We start from the raw sequence: 16490 nt of genomic DNA, 5'->3' as shown, positions 1-16490 counted from the left end.
TTGCTAACGGCTTTGTCGTGTCGTTCTCCTAGAAAGTGGTTCGCTTCGCATTTGTCCTGGTGATGGATGACAGTCATCATCAGTAAAACCATCCACGAAGCGTCAACACTTACGTATATATTGCACGAGATCAATCTGGAAGTTATAATTCGATCCGCTAGCTGGTCGTTTTGTTTTGTTTTAAAACTGAATCGAGTTGAAACGCTGATTAATTGAAAGTTACGTTCCATATTTTAATAATATATAATTTATAAAAACAGTTCTGCGAATCGATACCTTTTTTTAAAGCGGCCGATATCATTTTATGTAAAATAATTATTTTTATAAAAGAGATATAACGAGAACTGTTCTTAATAAACAGTCATCAAGAATATATGTATAAATATTTCCTTAAAAATATTTCACAGAAAAAATATATGTACGTTTTGATGTCAAATTCCTAAATTTAATTCGTTGTTTAATTTTAATTCATGTGTAAATCAATTGTAAATTCATCAGTTCCTCCTTCATATAATGGGGGCGATAAAAATTACATAAAAAATTCGCAAAGACCGTAAAAAAAATTTTTAATAATTAGGATTGGTTGCAAATTCAGCGCATGCGAGCATCATAAAAGCCTTGTAACCCCGTAACCTCGAACTGCTGAACACATTCAATGCCGTTGGCAAATGTTCAGCGTTCCCGTTTCAAAGAATTGTCGACTTTCTTGAGGATTCCATAATACTGCCTCGATATACGACACGTGGCTTGGTATTTCTGTTGAGTGCCCTGAATTATACGTAATCAGCATTTGCATAAAAGCATGTATGTTGGAGCTGCTGTTGTCAAGGCTTTCCATTATATAGGCTTAAATTTCTAATTATATCTTTGGTATATTTTCCAACAAGCGAAACTAAACGTTGCAATGAGTAAGAAACTGATTTTCTCGTGATTACAAATACGCGAAACTTCGAAAAGTTGAAGAAGTTTAATACAAAAAGTAGTTACACAAAAAGTAGTACAAAGTCTTGTTATTATCCAAGTGTGGGAGTTCTTTTGTTCTTCTGAATTTAGAACACGTGTGTTCTTCTTTCTAGCGACAGATTCTTCGAAATGGGTTCTCATTGTAAGATTAATTTCTAAATACGCAGTGTTTTAATCGATATATTATATATATATGTATATATATATATATATATATATATATATATATATATATATGATATATCTTGCCGCCAGGCAAGAGGATAGCGCGTCCTCGCGCTAGTCCCTTAGATGGTCTGACGCTACTCAGGGATCGTCGTAAACCGAGATGATGGATGCTTTATATGTGCTGCGGGTGAAAACGGATTCATCGTTCCAGAATTTACGGCCAAGTTTTCATTTATCGTTCTTTCAGCTATCTCGTTCTCACAGGCTCCAGTACATGTCACTCCTAAGTGGTTATGAAGGATAGTCGCCAGGACATCGTTACGGATCGAAGACTATCAATTAATAGTTAGGTTATTGCGCTTACGCTCCTTTCTCTGTCTATTCTGATGATATGCAATATGATCATCTATAATGATAAGATAGATTGATAGAAGATAATGATAGTGATAGAAGAGAAGAAAGTTGTGTCCCTGTGAAGGGGGAGTGAATTTGATGTGTGGTCAAGTTTTCTGATATATATATATATATATATATATATATATATATATATACATAATATTAATAAATTAATTATTAAATGTAAAAAAATGTATTATAGATTTATTATATCATTTACATTAATTTGCTTTTTTCAAAAACTGGTTTTTAGAAAAACTTTATTATATTTTCACGATGTATCTGAAGTGCATACACTAATTGTGAGAGAAAAAAAAGTTGCAGTTACCACAGTTTCACTATAATTTTTTTAGTTATTTTTGGTGCCAGCTACATTTTTATAGTTATTTTAACAATGTGAATTATAGTTGAACTCAATACTACATTATTGTTGTCATAGTTTTTTTTAACATGCAATTTATTCAACCATATATTATATTATACATAGTTTTATTCATTAATCTGTGATTTCTATATAGTAAGTCTATAAATATACTACTATTATGTGATGAAAATAACCAATTAAAAGATTTTTGGATATAATTATTTTATGTATTAGGTATTTTTACTAATATTATATAGCAATAATAACTATAAAAATAAGAACCTGAACTATAATTATTTTACTATGCAATTAGTCGCAAATACCAAGCACTTTTTTCTCAGTGTAATTTTTCGAGTTTTGCACAGCTTTTCAGAATGTGTCTTCGCAGTAATAATCGTGATGATTCTCACTCACGTTGCGTTAAGCGTATGCATGAATGCACTCTCAGGCATGTTGCATCGCGGATGTAACGCGCGTTACACGAAATTGCGGCATTGCGTTGATTAATGATCGTATTTTGTCTAGAGGCGATGGGTTTAGAATTCGAAACACTCACATTTAGAAATTCTGTGTAGAGCAATGTAGTGATTCTATATTAGAATATTATAATATTATGAATAAGTTTTACGAATTAAAATTTCACGTCTTTATCTGCATTCATGATATTTTTCCTTTATTTTATATTGTCGTCAAAGTAAGAGGTGATTTAGCTACGTATACGTAGCTAAAATAATCTTCTTAATTACATTACAATTACATTAACAATCAGACACTTCTTACTTTGACAAAAATATAAAATAAAGGAAGAATATTAATAAATACAGATAAAGACGTGAAATTTTAATTTGTGAAACTTCATAATATTACAATATTTTACGAGATAAATAGCTACATGTTTATAGAATTATTCGAAGACCTTTCAGGGTCCAGAGGGGAAACCTAAACGACTGTTTACTTTACATCATTAAATCCACCAATAAATCGCCCAAAGATTTGATGCTAACACATGTTGCGTAATTCGCTTATAAACGAACGTTCTCTTCTTCTGTTCAAGGTCCGGGAGTATGAGGGCCATCTACTTGCTCCTCCTTGGCGTTGTCGCCGTGAGTGCCCAACGTCGTTTAGCCTTGCCTGACCCGCGAAGTTGCGCGAACCGTAAGTATTTCCAGCGACATTTCGTAATCGCGCTCTAACTTAGCGGCTGCACGGTTAACTATGTGAAAAATCGCTGGAAACTGTAGTTAGAGAAAGACAGAAAGAGAAAGAAAAAGAGAATGATTGCAGGATACTCTTCATTCATTAGAATACGTTCGTGTCGTAACTCGCGCTTTTGTGTAAATTGGCTTGCATTACTCATCAAATAATTGCGCGTAGGATTTGCTCTATTTATGATCTTCTATAATTAAGTGCGACTTTGCGATACGAATTGAAATCGTTTGACAGCTTTATTTAACGAGTTTTTTTTTTTTTTAAGACATTTGTATGAACGTATACACTGCGAGAAAAAAATAGTTGTAGTTACCACAATTTTACTATAATTTTTAGTTATTTTCGGTGCCAACTACATTTTTATAGTAATTTTAACAATGCAAATTATAGCTGACTCAATATATTACATTATTGTTGTCATAATTTTAACCCTTAGCTGGCACACTTCACCAGAATCGCATAGCTGGTACACTGGGGCCGTTTTAGACCTCACCACTAAAATGCTTGCAGCGAGGAAGCTATTGATTTTTTTTACTTAAAAAAATTCCAAGATAGTCTTTGAATGTTGTTTTAACAAATGTCATAGGTTATTTTGTTAAAATGTAATGTTAAGTATGAAAAATAAAATTTTTCACTCAAAAATTCATAACTCTTGTATTTTAACTCTTCCATTTTTTAGTACCATTTTCGTACTATAGGGGGGCTTAAATTAGAGCTGAACTAGACTGGGGCGTTTAATACCCCACAGTGCCAGTTAAGGGTTAATATGCATTTATTAAAATATATACAAATGGTTTTATACACTATAACCTGTGTTTTATGTATAGTAAGTCTATAATATAAATATACTATTATATAAACATGATGAAAATGACCATAATTAAAAGATCTATGCATATATGTTTTTACTATATTATACTAATATTTTCACTATATTTTAGTAATAATAACTATAAAAATAAGAATCTCAATCGTCATTTACTTGAGACTTTTCAAAAATTGACAATTTTTGGACAATTTAATATTAATTATTGGCAATTTTTTAAATTCTATTATATTCTTCAGTCTTTTCTACCCCTATTTCATATATAACTCTTTAAGATTTAGTTGATTAGAGCTTTATACGCGATCAAAGGTCCATATGCGAGGTTCATATATGGACTACGTATAGCCTTTAAGGGTTAAATAAATAGATGAACCATGTTAAATTTGTTTCGACAATAGATGAAAGACTTTCATATCTCTTTCTGTTGTAATAGATTTCTGCGAATTGACAACAAACTTGTCACATCTAGCAGAGTCAATTGTCAGATAATGAGATATGCGATTAATGATATTATTAATAATCGATTATTGTGTTTGTTTTTCAGGCGTTCGTCATTCGACATACAGAGATGGCAGGGGAGTCGTACACTCGTACTTCTTCAGCTGGGAACATCAGCCGACCAGGAATCTCGAGGTGGACTGGCTGGATGCTCGTAATATCTGCCGTCGTCATTGTATGGACGCCGTATCCCTGGAGACCCCTCAGGAGAACGAATTCATTAAGCAGAGAATAGCGAGAGGTGAGCGATATGACAGAGTCGAGATATACTGACTCTTCGTCAGTTTCGCACTTTGATTCCGTATGAAGATTTGCAATCTTACATTGCATAATCCTCTTCGTGAATAAAAGTTCTGTTTTGAGAAAAGGCGCGCGAATTGCTGATGATTTCGATGATCAGGGTTTGTCGAGAATTGATAAATGGTAGATTTAATCGTCGGTTATTATTTTTGACGTAACAGGTAGCCAATCACTGTCACGTCAAGCTTTAATGACAAATTCTCCCTGATGGCTTTTAATAGTATATACTATCTTAAGAAAATTATTCAAGCGTGGCTAGTTTCCATCAGTCATAAGCAATTAAAAATACATGATTCTATGCGAATTAAACTTTTGTGAAAATAATTAACAAAACTCTTGTCATTTAATTTATTAAAATTACTGACAGAATTTTTATCATGCTGCTCTTCGATAATAGTGTGTTTACAATAATAAATAATAAATGAAATTTAAAATATAAGGCAAATAAGAGCAAAACGCCGTTGTTAAAGCCATATAAAGAGATATAAAATACAAAAAAGTGACTTTAATATAGATACAAATTACAGACGTTTCGGTCTTAAGTTCTAGATCTTCTTTAGTGTAACAATTAAAACTTGATTATAATCTTAAAATAAGTCGAATTAAACAAAATAAAAAATGAGCTTTATAATAAAATGTATTCTGTTTTATAACATTAAGTTGAAAATTACATTCGATCCATTGACGACCTGTAAGTATCCTTTTAATTAGAGAAGGAAAATAATACAACGCGATATTATTCTCGGCTATTAAACACTGCTGTAAAAGGTTTGATCGCTACTCTGATCTATCCTTTTACATTCACGAAGACGCGCTTCAAGATCACTCAGATCGCCGATAAGTCGTAAAGATTAAGGAATAATTAATTGATTTTGCGCTCGACTCGATTGAAGATTTCATAATCCGAAGTGTGTCAATGTCGTATTAATGAAATGTTTGCGCTCTTCTTGCGATTTGTACTCTGTGAAAATACAAAGCACACTGTCACTGATTATGTCATCTTTGACCGTGGATGTCAGCTTTAACCCGTCATCCACAAAAAAAAAACGGAGACTGCCGGAAAATTATCGATATAATTCATGCAAGTCAATTAGTTTGCAAAATACGGTAAATTATTCAGAAATTCAAATTTACACATATATCATTATTATATAATTTACTAACAAAGTTCACGCACTTAGTAGGCGCAAAACTATTTTTTTTTTAAATTATGAACGCGATCCAGTATAATCGATATTTTCCATATTTCGCAATTTTCTCCAAGAGCACCTTAAGCGGACTTCAAGCTCCATCGTAGTGAAACTCGCTAGTCGCAGTCTCGCCACTCTTTTCAGAATCCGCGTCAGAAATTCGAGAGGCGCGAGTGACATGGAATCTCATTAACGTCGCTAACTTATGCGCTTCGTCCGCGAGAGAATTTTCGCGCCGCAATCGGCGCAATCCCTAGACAGAATCCTGCGAGTCTGACAAAGTAGATGACGCCGCGCCGAGCGCGTGAGAAGTAAAAGCGGATCTTCCTCGGTCAATTTAAGACCCGATTGTACAACATCTCGCCGCGCGAGATTAAGTCTCGCGGGATGAGTAGAGTCCGATTAGGCGCGTCCGCGAATTCGGTGGCGCAATGACAGTGACTGCTCGTCATTTCTCTTCGTCACTTCTTTACGACCCCGTCTGATCCTGTGCCGGCTGCTCGGCGAAGAATTCGAATTGCAATTTATATTCGCGGGTGACTATGATGCTCGCGCGTGTGCCCCTATACTCGGCGAAGCGGGTCACTTTCACTTGACCGCTTGATGCCCCGCTCAGAAAAAGGAACTGACGTGAAAGGGACTTTATGTAGGTACCTGCAATTTAACGATTTGTCTTCCGAGACTGAAGATTCTCGCGAGTCGTCGGCGATAACGAGACGTTTTTTGCCACTAATAAAGCGGCTATTACGCCGTTCAACGTAGATTCGAAGCCGGCAATGTCGAAACACATAAAATATATAGTGATATGAAAAACTCCGATTTTTCTGATAGGTCGACACCATAAATCAATTTTAGCGGCAATCTAAATGTTAAAAATAAATAATATAGTGCAATTCATTAGCTTAAAACAAGCTTTAGATTTCGAAAAAATATAATATTCGAAAATATAACTCAATATTATCTATTGTATGTAATGATTAATTGTATATCCCCGTAAGGTTCACAATCTAGTACACTGAAAATAAGACTTGGTTATAATAATCCAGGCTTGGTCAATGTGACCAAGCCCCCTGGTGAAATAGCTTCAACTAAACGTATAGGTGAATGTGACGAAATAATTTGGTTAATGTTAACAGATAATTATAGCAAAATCTATATGATTTGGTTAATATTGACAAAGTTTGATAATTATTACCAAGTAATAATAAATGTAACCAAACGATTTGGTAAGTATAAACTGATAGTTTATTAATAATTATCAAATAGTTTAGAAAATATTGTCGAACTAAGTCTGATAATTATAACAAAATGAGTTGTAAACATACAAATAAATGTAAACAAATTTTTTGTTAATAGTTATTAAATTTTGTATATTATATATCCGAGCATTCGTACCTACGTACTCGTTCATCAACGCGAAAATGCATCGTAAAACTACAGTTTTCGCGAAAGTACATTGTAAAGTTCTAAGAAATGAGTGAATTAGAAAATCTCCTCTTAATTCGGGGATTTAAACATCTTATTGAGGTATTAAAAGGTTAACCTATAACACATCAATGAGATGTTTAAGTCAAATTAAGAGAGAATTTTCTAATTCACTCATTTTTTAGAACTTTACAATGTACTTTCGCGAAAACTGTAGAGTTCTACGATGCACTTTCGCGAGTGATAAACGAGTATGTATGGCACGAATGCTCGGATCGACGAACATGTATGAACTGGTTCAGGCTCATGAGACAAATGCAGCACGATCGGAACAATAAACTGACAGCTTTCGTAAAGAATAATCTGAATTAGCAATACTTATTAAATTTATAGTAATATTTACTAAATAACCAAATTGCTTACTAAATAGTTGAGTAACTGTGAACAAACAAATAAGATAAGGTTTTTTAAATTTAGTACTAATTATCACACTGTGTGTTAATTATTACTAAACAATTTGATAATAAATACTACATAGTTTAGTTGGTTCAATTAAACGCAAAATCTGCTTTTTTTAAATGTTTATAATTATTACAAAATGTTTTGTTATTATTATTATATTCGGTAATAATAATCAAATATTAAAAAAAAAAACTATTACTAAATGCATCTCATAAGTTTATACTAAGGATTTTTCTTTCAGTGTATCTTGTGGCGTTTTTCAAGGGACGTACCCAACCCTATCCAACTGCAACCTGTTTCTGAGCGTTTGAAGGGCGTTTTGAAGGGACGTACCCAACCCTATCCATCTCATCCATTACTATTACCATTTTCTTTGGACTAACGGTTTAGCGTCTCTTCCGAAAGACGGAGCCCAGTTTTTCCATCTATAGGGATACCTCTCTCCGCTAGATGAGGGGGGCAGCATTTCTGCTGAGAAATTCTCAGTGGCCTAGCGGGATTCGAACCCGGTTCTCCGGATTACGAATCTAGCGCTCTACCCACTAGACCAGCCGTCTCCCCAACTCAATATTATCTATTACGATAAGTTTTATCAAAATTGCTGATTCTTGTAATTGTTTATTTGCATTTGTTATTTTTAGAAAATTTTATATTCTTTGTTTGACACTGTCTATGTTTATTGTGTAGATAGATAACTTTTATATGATAATTCTTATTGAGATTCTATACGCGGTCTCCCTCAATTGTCTCTTTCGCTTTCTTTTCTTATTAACTTTCAAGTAATGACTTCTAATTAATTTCTTATTTAATTAATAATTTATATATACCTATCATACATTCATGTGAACTATTGCTTTATATAAGTATCGTACAAACTATTGTTCAAGCAAACTGAAAACTTTCATTTCTTCAACTTTTTTTCGAATGAATTATTAGTTATTTGATTAAATTTTCGTTCCTTGGTATTAGGTAGGTATTATATAGTAATATAATTTTAAAAATATAGAGAAAGAAATGATAAAATTATATAACTGTTAATAAATTAATTTAAAATTATTAATCAAATTAACCAATAATAATTAGTAATATATAAACGCGTTAGTAATATTATGCGACAAACGCAGATGCGGACGCGACTCGTTTAATTATCGGATGGAAAGCTGATTTCGCGTGCCACAGGAAACCGCAGATAGATCTATCAAGATACAATAAGGAAGTGTTAAGAGAAGCTTAATTCATGGCATTTAATAGGACGATGATGAAACGTGGATTCGATGCCTTCGAAGAGCTTATATAGCATCGCTGCGTTTTATCTCAATTAATTTGCACGAAATTCTACGGGCTCGGATGCGCGAAAACTTCGAAGAGCAATCGCATTACTTATTGTTAGATGCCGCACTGAAAGAAAAATATTTGATATTTGCGACTATAATTGCATAGTAAAATAATACTATATTATAGCAATACTAACTAGTATTATAGCAATAATACTAGTAACTATATAGAAATAAGAATCCCAACCATACCTAATTATTTTACTATAGGGGTATTCAAATAAGTTAGAGTTTAACGGTTTGACAGGTTATGTCGGGTTAAAGTCGGGTAAAAAGTTAATTTTTACACTTTTAACACAAGGATTAATGTGATAGGTTAATGAGTCACTTATGTATTTTGCATAACCTTAAAGAGTAGCGCGCCCAAAGTTAATTAATTAACTTTTTACTGGACTTTAACCCGACATAACCTGTCAAACCGTTAGACTTTAACTTATTTGAATACCCCTTATATGTATTATAATTATAATCGCAAATACCGAACACTTCTTTCTCAGTGTATAAACGTAAAAGATTAATGTCGCAAACCAATTATATCATGTATTATTATACGGGTTAGAGATACGTGAATCGGTATTTTTTCTTAATGATAATATCAAGTTGGACGTGACATTTTATACAAGGTTGTTCGAGCTATTATTCGGATAATAAGACATTATTTGATTAAGACATCCGGCCTTATTAAGAAAATGATAGCTATTTATCCGCGTTTCCTCGATTCTCATTTAAATTTTACTGTCACATTTTGGATAATCTTATAGTTAAGGAACGAAGTTCCTATTGCGGTCACAGTGATGCGGACGTCCGGGTAAAGATAATCAATGCATCGCGAGCTATCATTCAGAGATTGAAAGGTCGTTAACCTTACGATTTAACTTACCTCACCATTATTCAGACAATGGGAAATTTAATTACTTCCCCCACGGGTCTACATAAAAATCTCTTGCATCATCCGAAAATATTCTTTTTTAATCCCAGCAGATATCTCATTGCCGCGTACGTTATAATTATAAGCCCGGTTAATGTTAATTGAATAAAAGTAGGAGTTTTTAATTTTTGCCACGCAAATTACAACAGTGTTGTCGTTTGATTATAGGAAACGTGAGATACATTTGGACGTCGGGCCGTAAGTGCAACTTCAACGGCTGCGACCGACCCGATCTTCAGCCCCAGAACATTAACGGATGGTTCTGGTCCGGTTCTGGCGCCAAGATCGGACCGACGACCCAGCGTAACTCCGGAGACTGGAGCAACACTGGAGGATATGGTCAACCGCAGCCAGACAACCGTGAAGCTGCACAGGTAGAGTTTACTTTGTTAATAGACTTTGCTTCGAAATACAGTAGATTCTCATGCATATAACACGGGTTCGTACAACACAACGAAAAAATTTTAATATTTGTTTGTTTTAAAGTAAAATAACAAATATTTTATTGCTACATCTTTAATAATCATTTTACATTCTTTATAATAAAACCTTACATCTATTATATGTGTTTCCATATGCATACATAATCCATATATGTATATAATCTCGTATAACGGATTTATATAATATGGAACGCATTTTCCGTGTACGGCCAAGTCTATACTATACTGCTGTACTTCGATATCATTGTTACATGTGACTCTAATACAACGGGCACTCTAATATCTCGGGCACGCACGTTTTAGCCAAATATAAATAAGATGGTTTGAAGCAGATTTTAAATAAATTGAAGAAATAAAGGAAGTTTCTCGTGTTGCGATCTCGCTGAACGCGCCATCCGATTCCGCAGCGCGCTTTCCTTCAGGCGCGCTGACCCCGTGAAACTCTGATTTATATTCTCGTATAGGGTACAGTGAAAGTATACTTTGGCATTTCCGGATTTATCGCCGCTGTCATATATGTAACCTTTAGTAATTTTTATCGGCGTCTTGCTCTCGTAACCTCGCGCTATCAATTATAGGTATAAAAGCTATTTAAGATCGTGCACTTATGCCTATTTCTCTTAATGTATAATAGATTAGTCCAATTTAACTTATTTTTTTATCTTTTTTTAATTTTTAGAATTAGAAAAATATGAAAAGTGAGTTAATAAACCAAGATTAATCTACATCGGTCTTTTACAATTTTATACAATTTTATATACAATTCTAACAATTAGAAAAAGATAAAAAGTAAGTTAAACCGAGATTGAAGTTAATCTATATTGGTCTTTTATATTTTGTAGAAACATATTAAAAACTAACAAGGGGAAGCCGCGTACTTTTGGGGTCACCGAATTGAAAAACGTTTTTACATAGTATAGTACTCTACCAGAAGAATACTTGAGCAAAGGGATAAGGCGCAAAGGGAAAGCAACGCTCAGCCATTTTCGAGAAAAAAATGCAAGTGCACGATTATCGACCCGAGTTCGCAATTCCTGTCCCTTGCACTTTTTTTAAATTTTTTCATGCAATATCTATTTATTCGTGTAAAATAAAGTTAACAAAAAAAATTTTTTTAATTGCTTTTTAAAAATGCGAATTATAAAGAGAAAACAAAAATTGTTGGTTATATTAACTTTATTTTACACAAATAAACAGTTATTGCATGAAAAAATTAAAAAAAATGCGAGAAACAGGAATTGAACTTGAGTCGACAACGTAGTAATTGTGCACTTACATTTTTTTTCTCGGAAATAATTGAGCGTTGTGCCCTATCCCTTTGCTCAAATACTCTTCTGGTAGAGTACTAGTTATATATACTATGTAAAAACGTTTTTCAATTCGGTGACCCCTAAAGTACGTGGCTTCCCCTTGCAAGACATAGTATACTTTGTTTCAGAGTTTTATATTTTTACACTGCTTTTTGAAAGCTTTCTATACTTTCTAATATTGTATAAAAAAGATATAAATTTTAATGGATATTCACACTCACATAAGAGGCTCTATTTTTAGTTTAAATTTGTGAGAATCCCTTTCAATGATTAAGTAAATTAAGATATTTTTGATTTAATAATTTCTTTAAATAACTTAAAATTGATGTAATTTTGATAACATATACCAAACTACAAGAGCAAAAACTTTGAAAGAAAAGCTCGCTCGTAACGCGTTATTGTAACGTATGTCTTCTTTTCGAAGACGAAACTTTAATTAAAAATCGGAGGCTTAATTATTTCGCACATTTGCAGGGTAACGACGAGTCCTGCCTGTCCATCTTAAACAACTTCTACAATGACGGCATCAAATGGCACGACGTGGCTTGCCACCACGTGAAGCCCTTCGTGTGCGAGGACAGCGACGAGCTTCTCAACTTTGTCGCGTCCCGAAACCCAGGAATCCGTCTGTGAAAGAATTCGACCGCGGACGGACTCGGGCGAGCGGACCACCATCGGGCATCGAGTGCGATAATTTGAACGCGACGGTATTTCACGCGCACTGCGTATACTCTCCCCTTCGTCGTACATTTATTATTTATAATTTACACTAACCGATATTCTCTCTCTCTCTTTCTAACGGGCCGCGATTGTAGTGCTGCGCAATTCACCGTAAGCGGAAAAAAACCGATTGGTAGCTCCAAGTAGGCGGTAAATGCATTTAGTGTTGTATACGCGTAAATTTCTGATAATTTGTTTTTGTAATCCCTTTCGTACGTGAATAAATGCATTTTTTCATTTGTATTCAAAATCTTGTTCTTTCTCCTATATTCATGTTCCATCATATTCTTCCACGTTTCGCATACCCTGGCGAAAATTAAGAAGCTTTATAAAGCGTTGACAACCGTTCAATGAGGGTTTTTTGAGAGTTTATACGTTTTCAAACTTTATAAGAACGCTTACACAACGCCGTTGGATTTTGAACGCTTCCAGAACGCTTATAAAACGCTGTATATAACGTTTCATGAAAGTTCTGAAATGCTGAGGCAACGCTTTTCAGAGAACGCTCAGTAAACGCTGCGTGTAGAGAGTTTGCTGTCAGATTTTTCAAACATTTAGCAAACGCTTTTCCCAACGCCGTAAGACAAGCGTTTTCAATCCGTTCAGCAAACGCTTTTCCGATGGCGAATTGTAGAGGCGCAGTGAACGATTTGTAAGGCGTTAACGCAAACGGCTTGGAGACGCCCAAGAAACGCTTTTCCCGACTCCGTAACACAAGCGTTTTCCCTCCGTTCAGCAAACGTTCTTCTAACAATGCCGCTAGGCGGCGTATCTTTCTCGCATTTAAAATACATCCAGCCGCGTATATAAGCAGACCTCCTGCGAGGCGAAAAGCAGACTTTAACATTTAACGCTCTTTACGCCGTTTCTTCTAACGACAAGAGTAAACGCCCGTTAAGCTCAATAGAAGTAGCCCAGTCAATAGAGCCCGAAAAAACCGCTGAAATGGAATTAATTCCGGGAAGCGATTTTTTTTCTTTGACTGTTTTGGAGGGTCATGGGTAGTCTAAAACCGGATTTTCGGGATTCTAACCCTGGAGCGTTAGCCGCCATTTTGATTAGAAGAGTGATTTTGTAAATATCTTGCTTATTTTCAACTTTAGAGTGAAAGTGGTAATAACCAAACTTGTAGAAAATTTAATACTCTACAATTTTGGTCCTTATTATTTTTTACCTAGGATTGATATTTTGGGTCTTAGACTCGAAAGTGGGGGGTGAAATTTTATTATTTTTTTTTAATTCTTTGAATAAACGCGCCATAAACTCTACCCCCGTGGTGATGTGGAAAAGATGTTTTTTATTATACCAAGTAAATTCAAAAAATAAAAAAAAATGATAAAATTTCACCCCCCCACTTTCGAGTCTAAGACCCAAAATATCGATCCTAGGTGAAAAATGATAAGGACCAAAATTCTAGAGTATTAAATTTTCTACAAGTTTGGTTATTACCACTTTCACTTTAAAGTTGAAAATAAGCGAGATATTTACAAAATCACCCTTCTAATCAAAATGGCGGCTAACGCTCCAGGGTTAGAATCCCGAAAATCCGGTTTTAGACTACCCATGACCCTCTAAAACAGTAAAAAAAAAATTGCTTCCCGGAATTAATTCCATTTAAATGTCTCTATTGACTGGGCTAAAGCTGCACGCAGTTTTCAATGATGAAAGCAAACGCTTTCGACTTATCAGGGCTGCGTTCGAAAACGTCACCCGAGTGCACACAAGTATACTCCCTTTTGTTATTCTATCTCAGCGAGTTAGAAGGAGAAGGGAGTATATACCCTGGAGGATCTCTAAATGTTTTAAAGAACTCTTAGCAAACGTCATACGTCATGTAAACGCTGTGCAAACTCTTAAAAACGCTATATACAAACGCCTTTCAAACGCTGCAGCGTTGCAATTTCCGCTCTACGAACTCTCTACTGACCGTTTCTAAACTCTCAACGAACTTCCGTAAACGCTCACGTAAACATCAAACAAACGTTTATGAAACTTCTCATTTTTGCCAGGGTATAGATATCCGAGTCAAAATTGGATTTTTGTAATAAATATAGATTTAATATTAATATTCATACAATATATTATAATATCAATATATTAATATAATGTTGCAAAAGTTGCAATATATTATATTAATTTTAATTATATTAATAGATTTCAAATAGATGCTGCTTAACGTCTATTAAGCTGACACAGCCAATTCAGCACAATCGATTAAAATTTATACAGAAATTTAGTGCTCTTTTGTTGCTCAATTCCCAATTTTGTTGCTCCAGCCGTTTCGGAGAAAATAGTGGCTGTGCTAACTTATGTTTAAAGTTAGCACAGCCATTCAAAAAATTGTGTTAAATAAAAAAAAGGACATATTCTTTTAGTGCTTTTTTGTTGCTAATTTGTTGCTCCATTCCCGATTTTGTAATTTCATTTTTAAACCCTGGAAACTACCCCCAAAGCTATTTCTCCTTAAAAAAATACTCTAAAATTGCAAATTAGTCAGATATTTAATTAATTATGTTCAAGATTAGTTAATTACGTTTTACTGATTATATTGCCAACCATTTGCATTAATTCCGATTTTGTTGCTGCACTCTTAATGCTTAAAAACCACCCTTAGCTTATCCTACACCAGCACAACGCATTTAAATTGTAAATTAAACAGATTTCCAAATTGATTATGCATCCCTGATTTTGTTGCTCGCTATTTTTAACAAATTCGATTTTGTTGCTCCACCCTTAATGCTTAAAAACCACCCTTAGCTTATCCTACACCAGCACAACGCCTTAAAATTGTAAATTAAACAGATTTCCGAATTGATTATGCATCCCTGATTTTGTTGCTCGCTATTTTTAACAGATTCGGATTTATTGCTCCATCTTGCTTTTATAAAATTTGCATTTTTATCATATTTTAGCTGATAACAATTTTGTCGTAGAATAATTTTGTTATATGTACATTATGTTTTAAACATATTTTTATATTCTAATATAAAATTTATTAAGTGTAATATTTTTGGTTAAATTAGTTTTTTGCATGTAATAAAATAGTATAAATTATTTAATTTTTTTTAAGGACATTGCAATAAATAAGTCAAATGTAACTAATAAGTAAATTATTTTGTTTTTTATATAATATATAATTTATTTAATTGTTATTGATGTACATGAGAATGTGTGGACGTACATGTTTGGTTTTCTCAATTTTTTTTCTGCTAGTTGCAAATCATTATATTCGATCCAGTTTTCGGATCGCCGAGTAATTGCTGTGTAATGTCCAAGACATCTTTCAGTATCGGATCCTCGAGTCAACATTGGTGGTTTTTTGTAATCCACAATTCCTATCAATTTTAAATCATTTTCTTGATTTAGGGGATTTTTAATGGTGTTTGGTATGTCTTGTAATTTTATGGATTCAGTTTTAGTGCCGAAATTACAGACATCAAATAATACTATGGATCCTGAAAAAGATTTGAGAAATATGTTAGAATACGTGAGAGTATGTGTTTATGTATTGAGCGATTTGTGATATAAATATATGCAGTTTTTGTTAGTTGTATATAAATACTGTTTATTCTATTAATATTTAAATTGATCATGTTTTAAGTGCTTAAAATTATACATATGTAAAACTTAACAAAGAGAGGGAGGAGAGAGAGAGAGAGAGAGAGAGAGAGAGAGAGAGAGAGAGAGAGAGAATTACATATTACCAAAATTATAAATCTTTTGTGAACGTAACTTTGTTATCATATTAAATCGTAAATATTATGTACAATAAAGATATTTTATTTGAAATTAATTTATATGTAAATTGAGATAGATATGAGATTCTAATGGAAAAAACATAATTAAAAAAAATTAAATACAATAAATACCTCTTAAAAAGAGTCGAAGCTATAGTTTAACCAGATGTTAAAGTTAATCAACATTGATAGAAACGGGCCTATAAGCGTCAAATTG

General features: G+C 33.5%; 1 protein-coding gene across 7 annotated transcripts in view; it reads left to right on the top strand.

The window, feature by feature from the left end:
- Positions 1-12779, top strand: part of LOC139815660 (C-type lectin 5) — a 32672-nt gene extending 19893 nt beyond the window's left edge. For 6 of the 7 annotated variants that reach the window (XM_071782717.1, XM_071782716.1, XM_071782719.1 and 3 more), the window contains 4 exons: positions 2946-3046; positions 4471-4665; positions 10232-10437; positions 12291-12779. In XM_071782717.1, the coding sequence (XP_071638818.1) occupies positions 2956-3046; positions 4471-4665; positions 10232-10437; positions 12291-12449 (651 nt within the window). In that variant the 5' untranslated portion in view covers positions 2946-2955 and the 3' untranslated portion in view covers positions 12450-12779. Of the gene's footprint in view, positions 1-1221; positions 1477-2945; positions 3047-4470; positions 4666-10231; positions 10438-12290 lie in introns of those variants that run through there. The other variant, XM_071782720.1, reaches the window with a different exon arrangement.
- Positions 12780-16490: the final 3711 nt, after the last annotated feature.

This window comes from Temnothorax longispinosus, chromosome 7 (assembly GCF_030848805.1).
Source record: "Temnothorax longispinosus isolate EJ_2023e chromosome 7, Tlon_JGU_v1, whole genome shotgun sequence".
NCBI classification, from domain to species: domain Eukaryota; kingdom Metazoa; phylum Arthropoda; class Insecta; order Hymenoptera; family Formicidae; genus Temnothorax; species Temnothorax longispinosus.
Note: the sequence above shows the minus strand (reverse complement) of the source record. Positions and strands in the feature narration are given on the sequence as shown.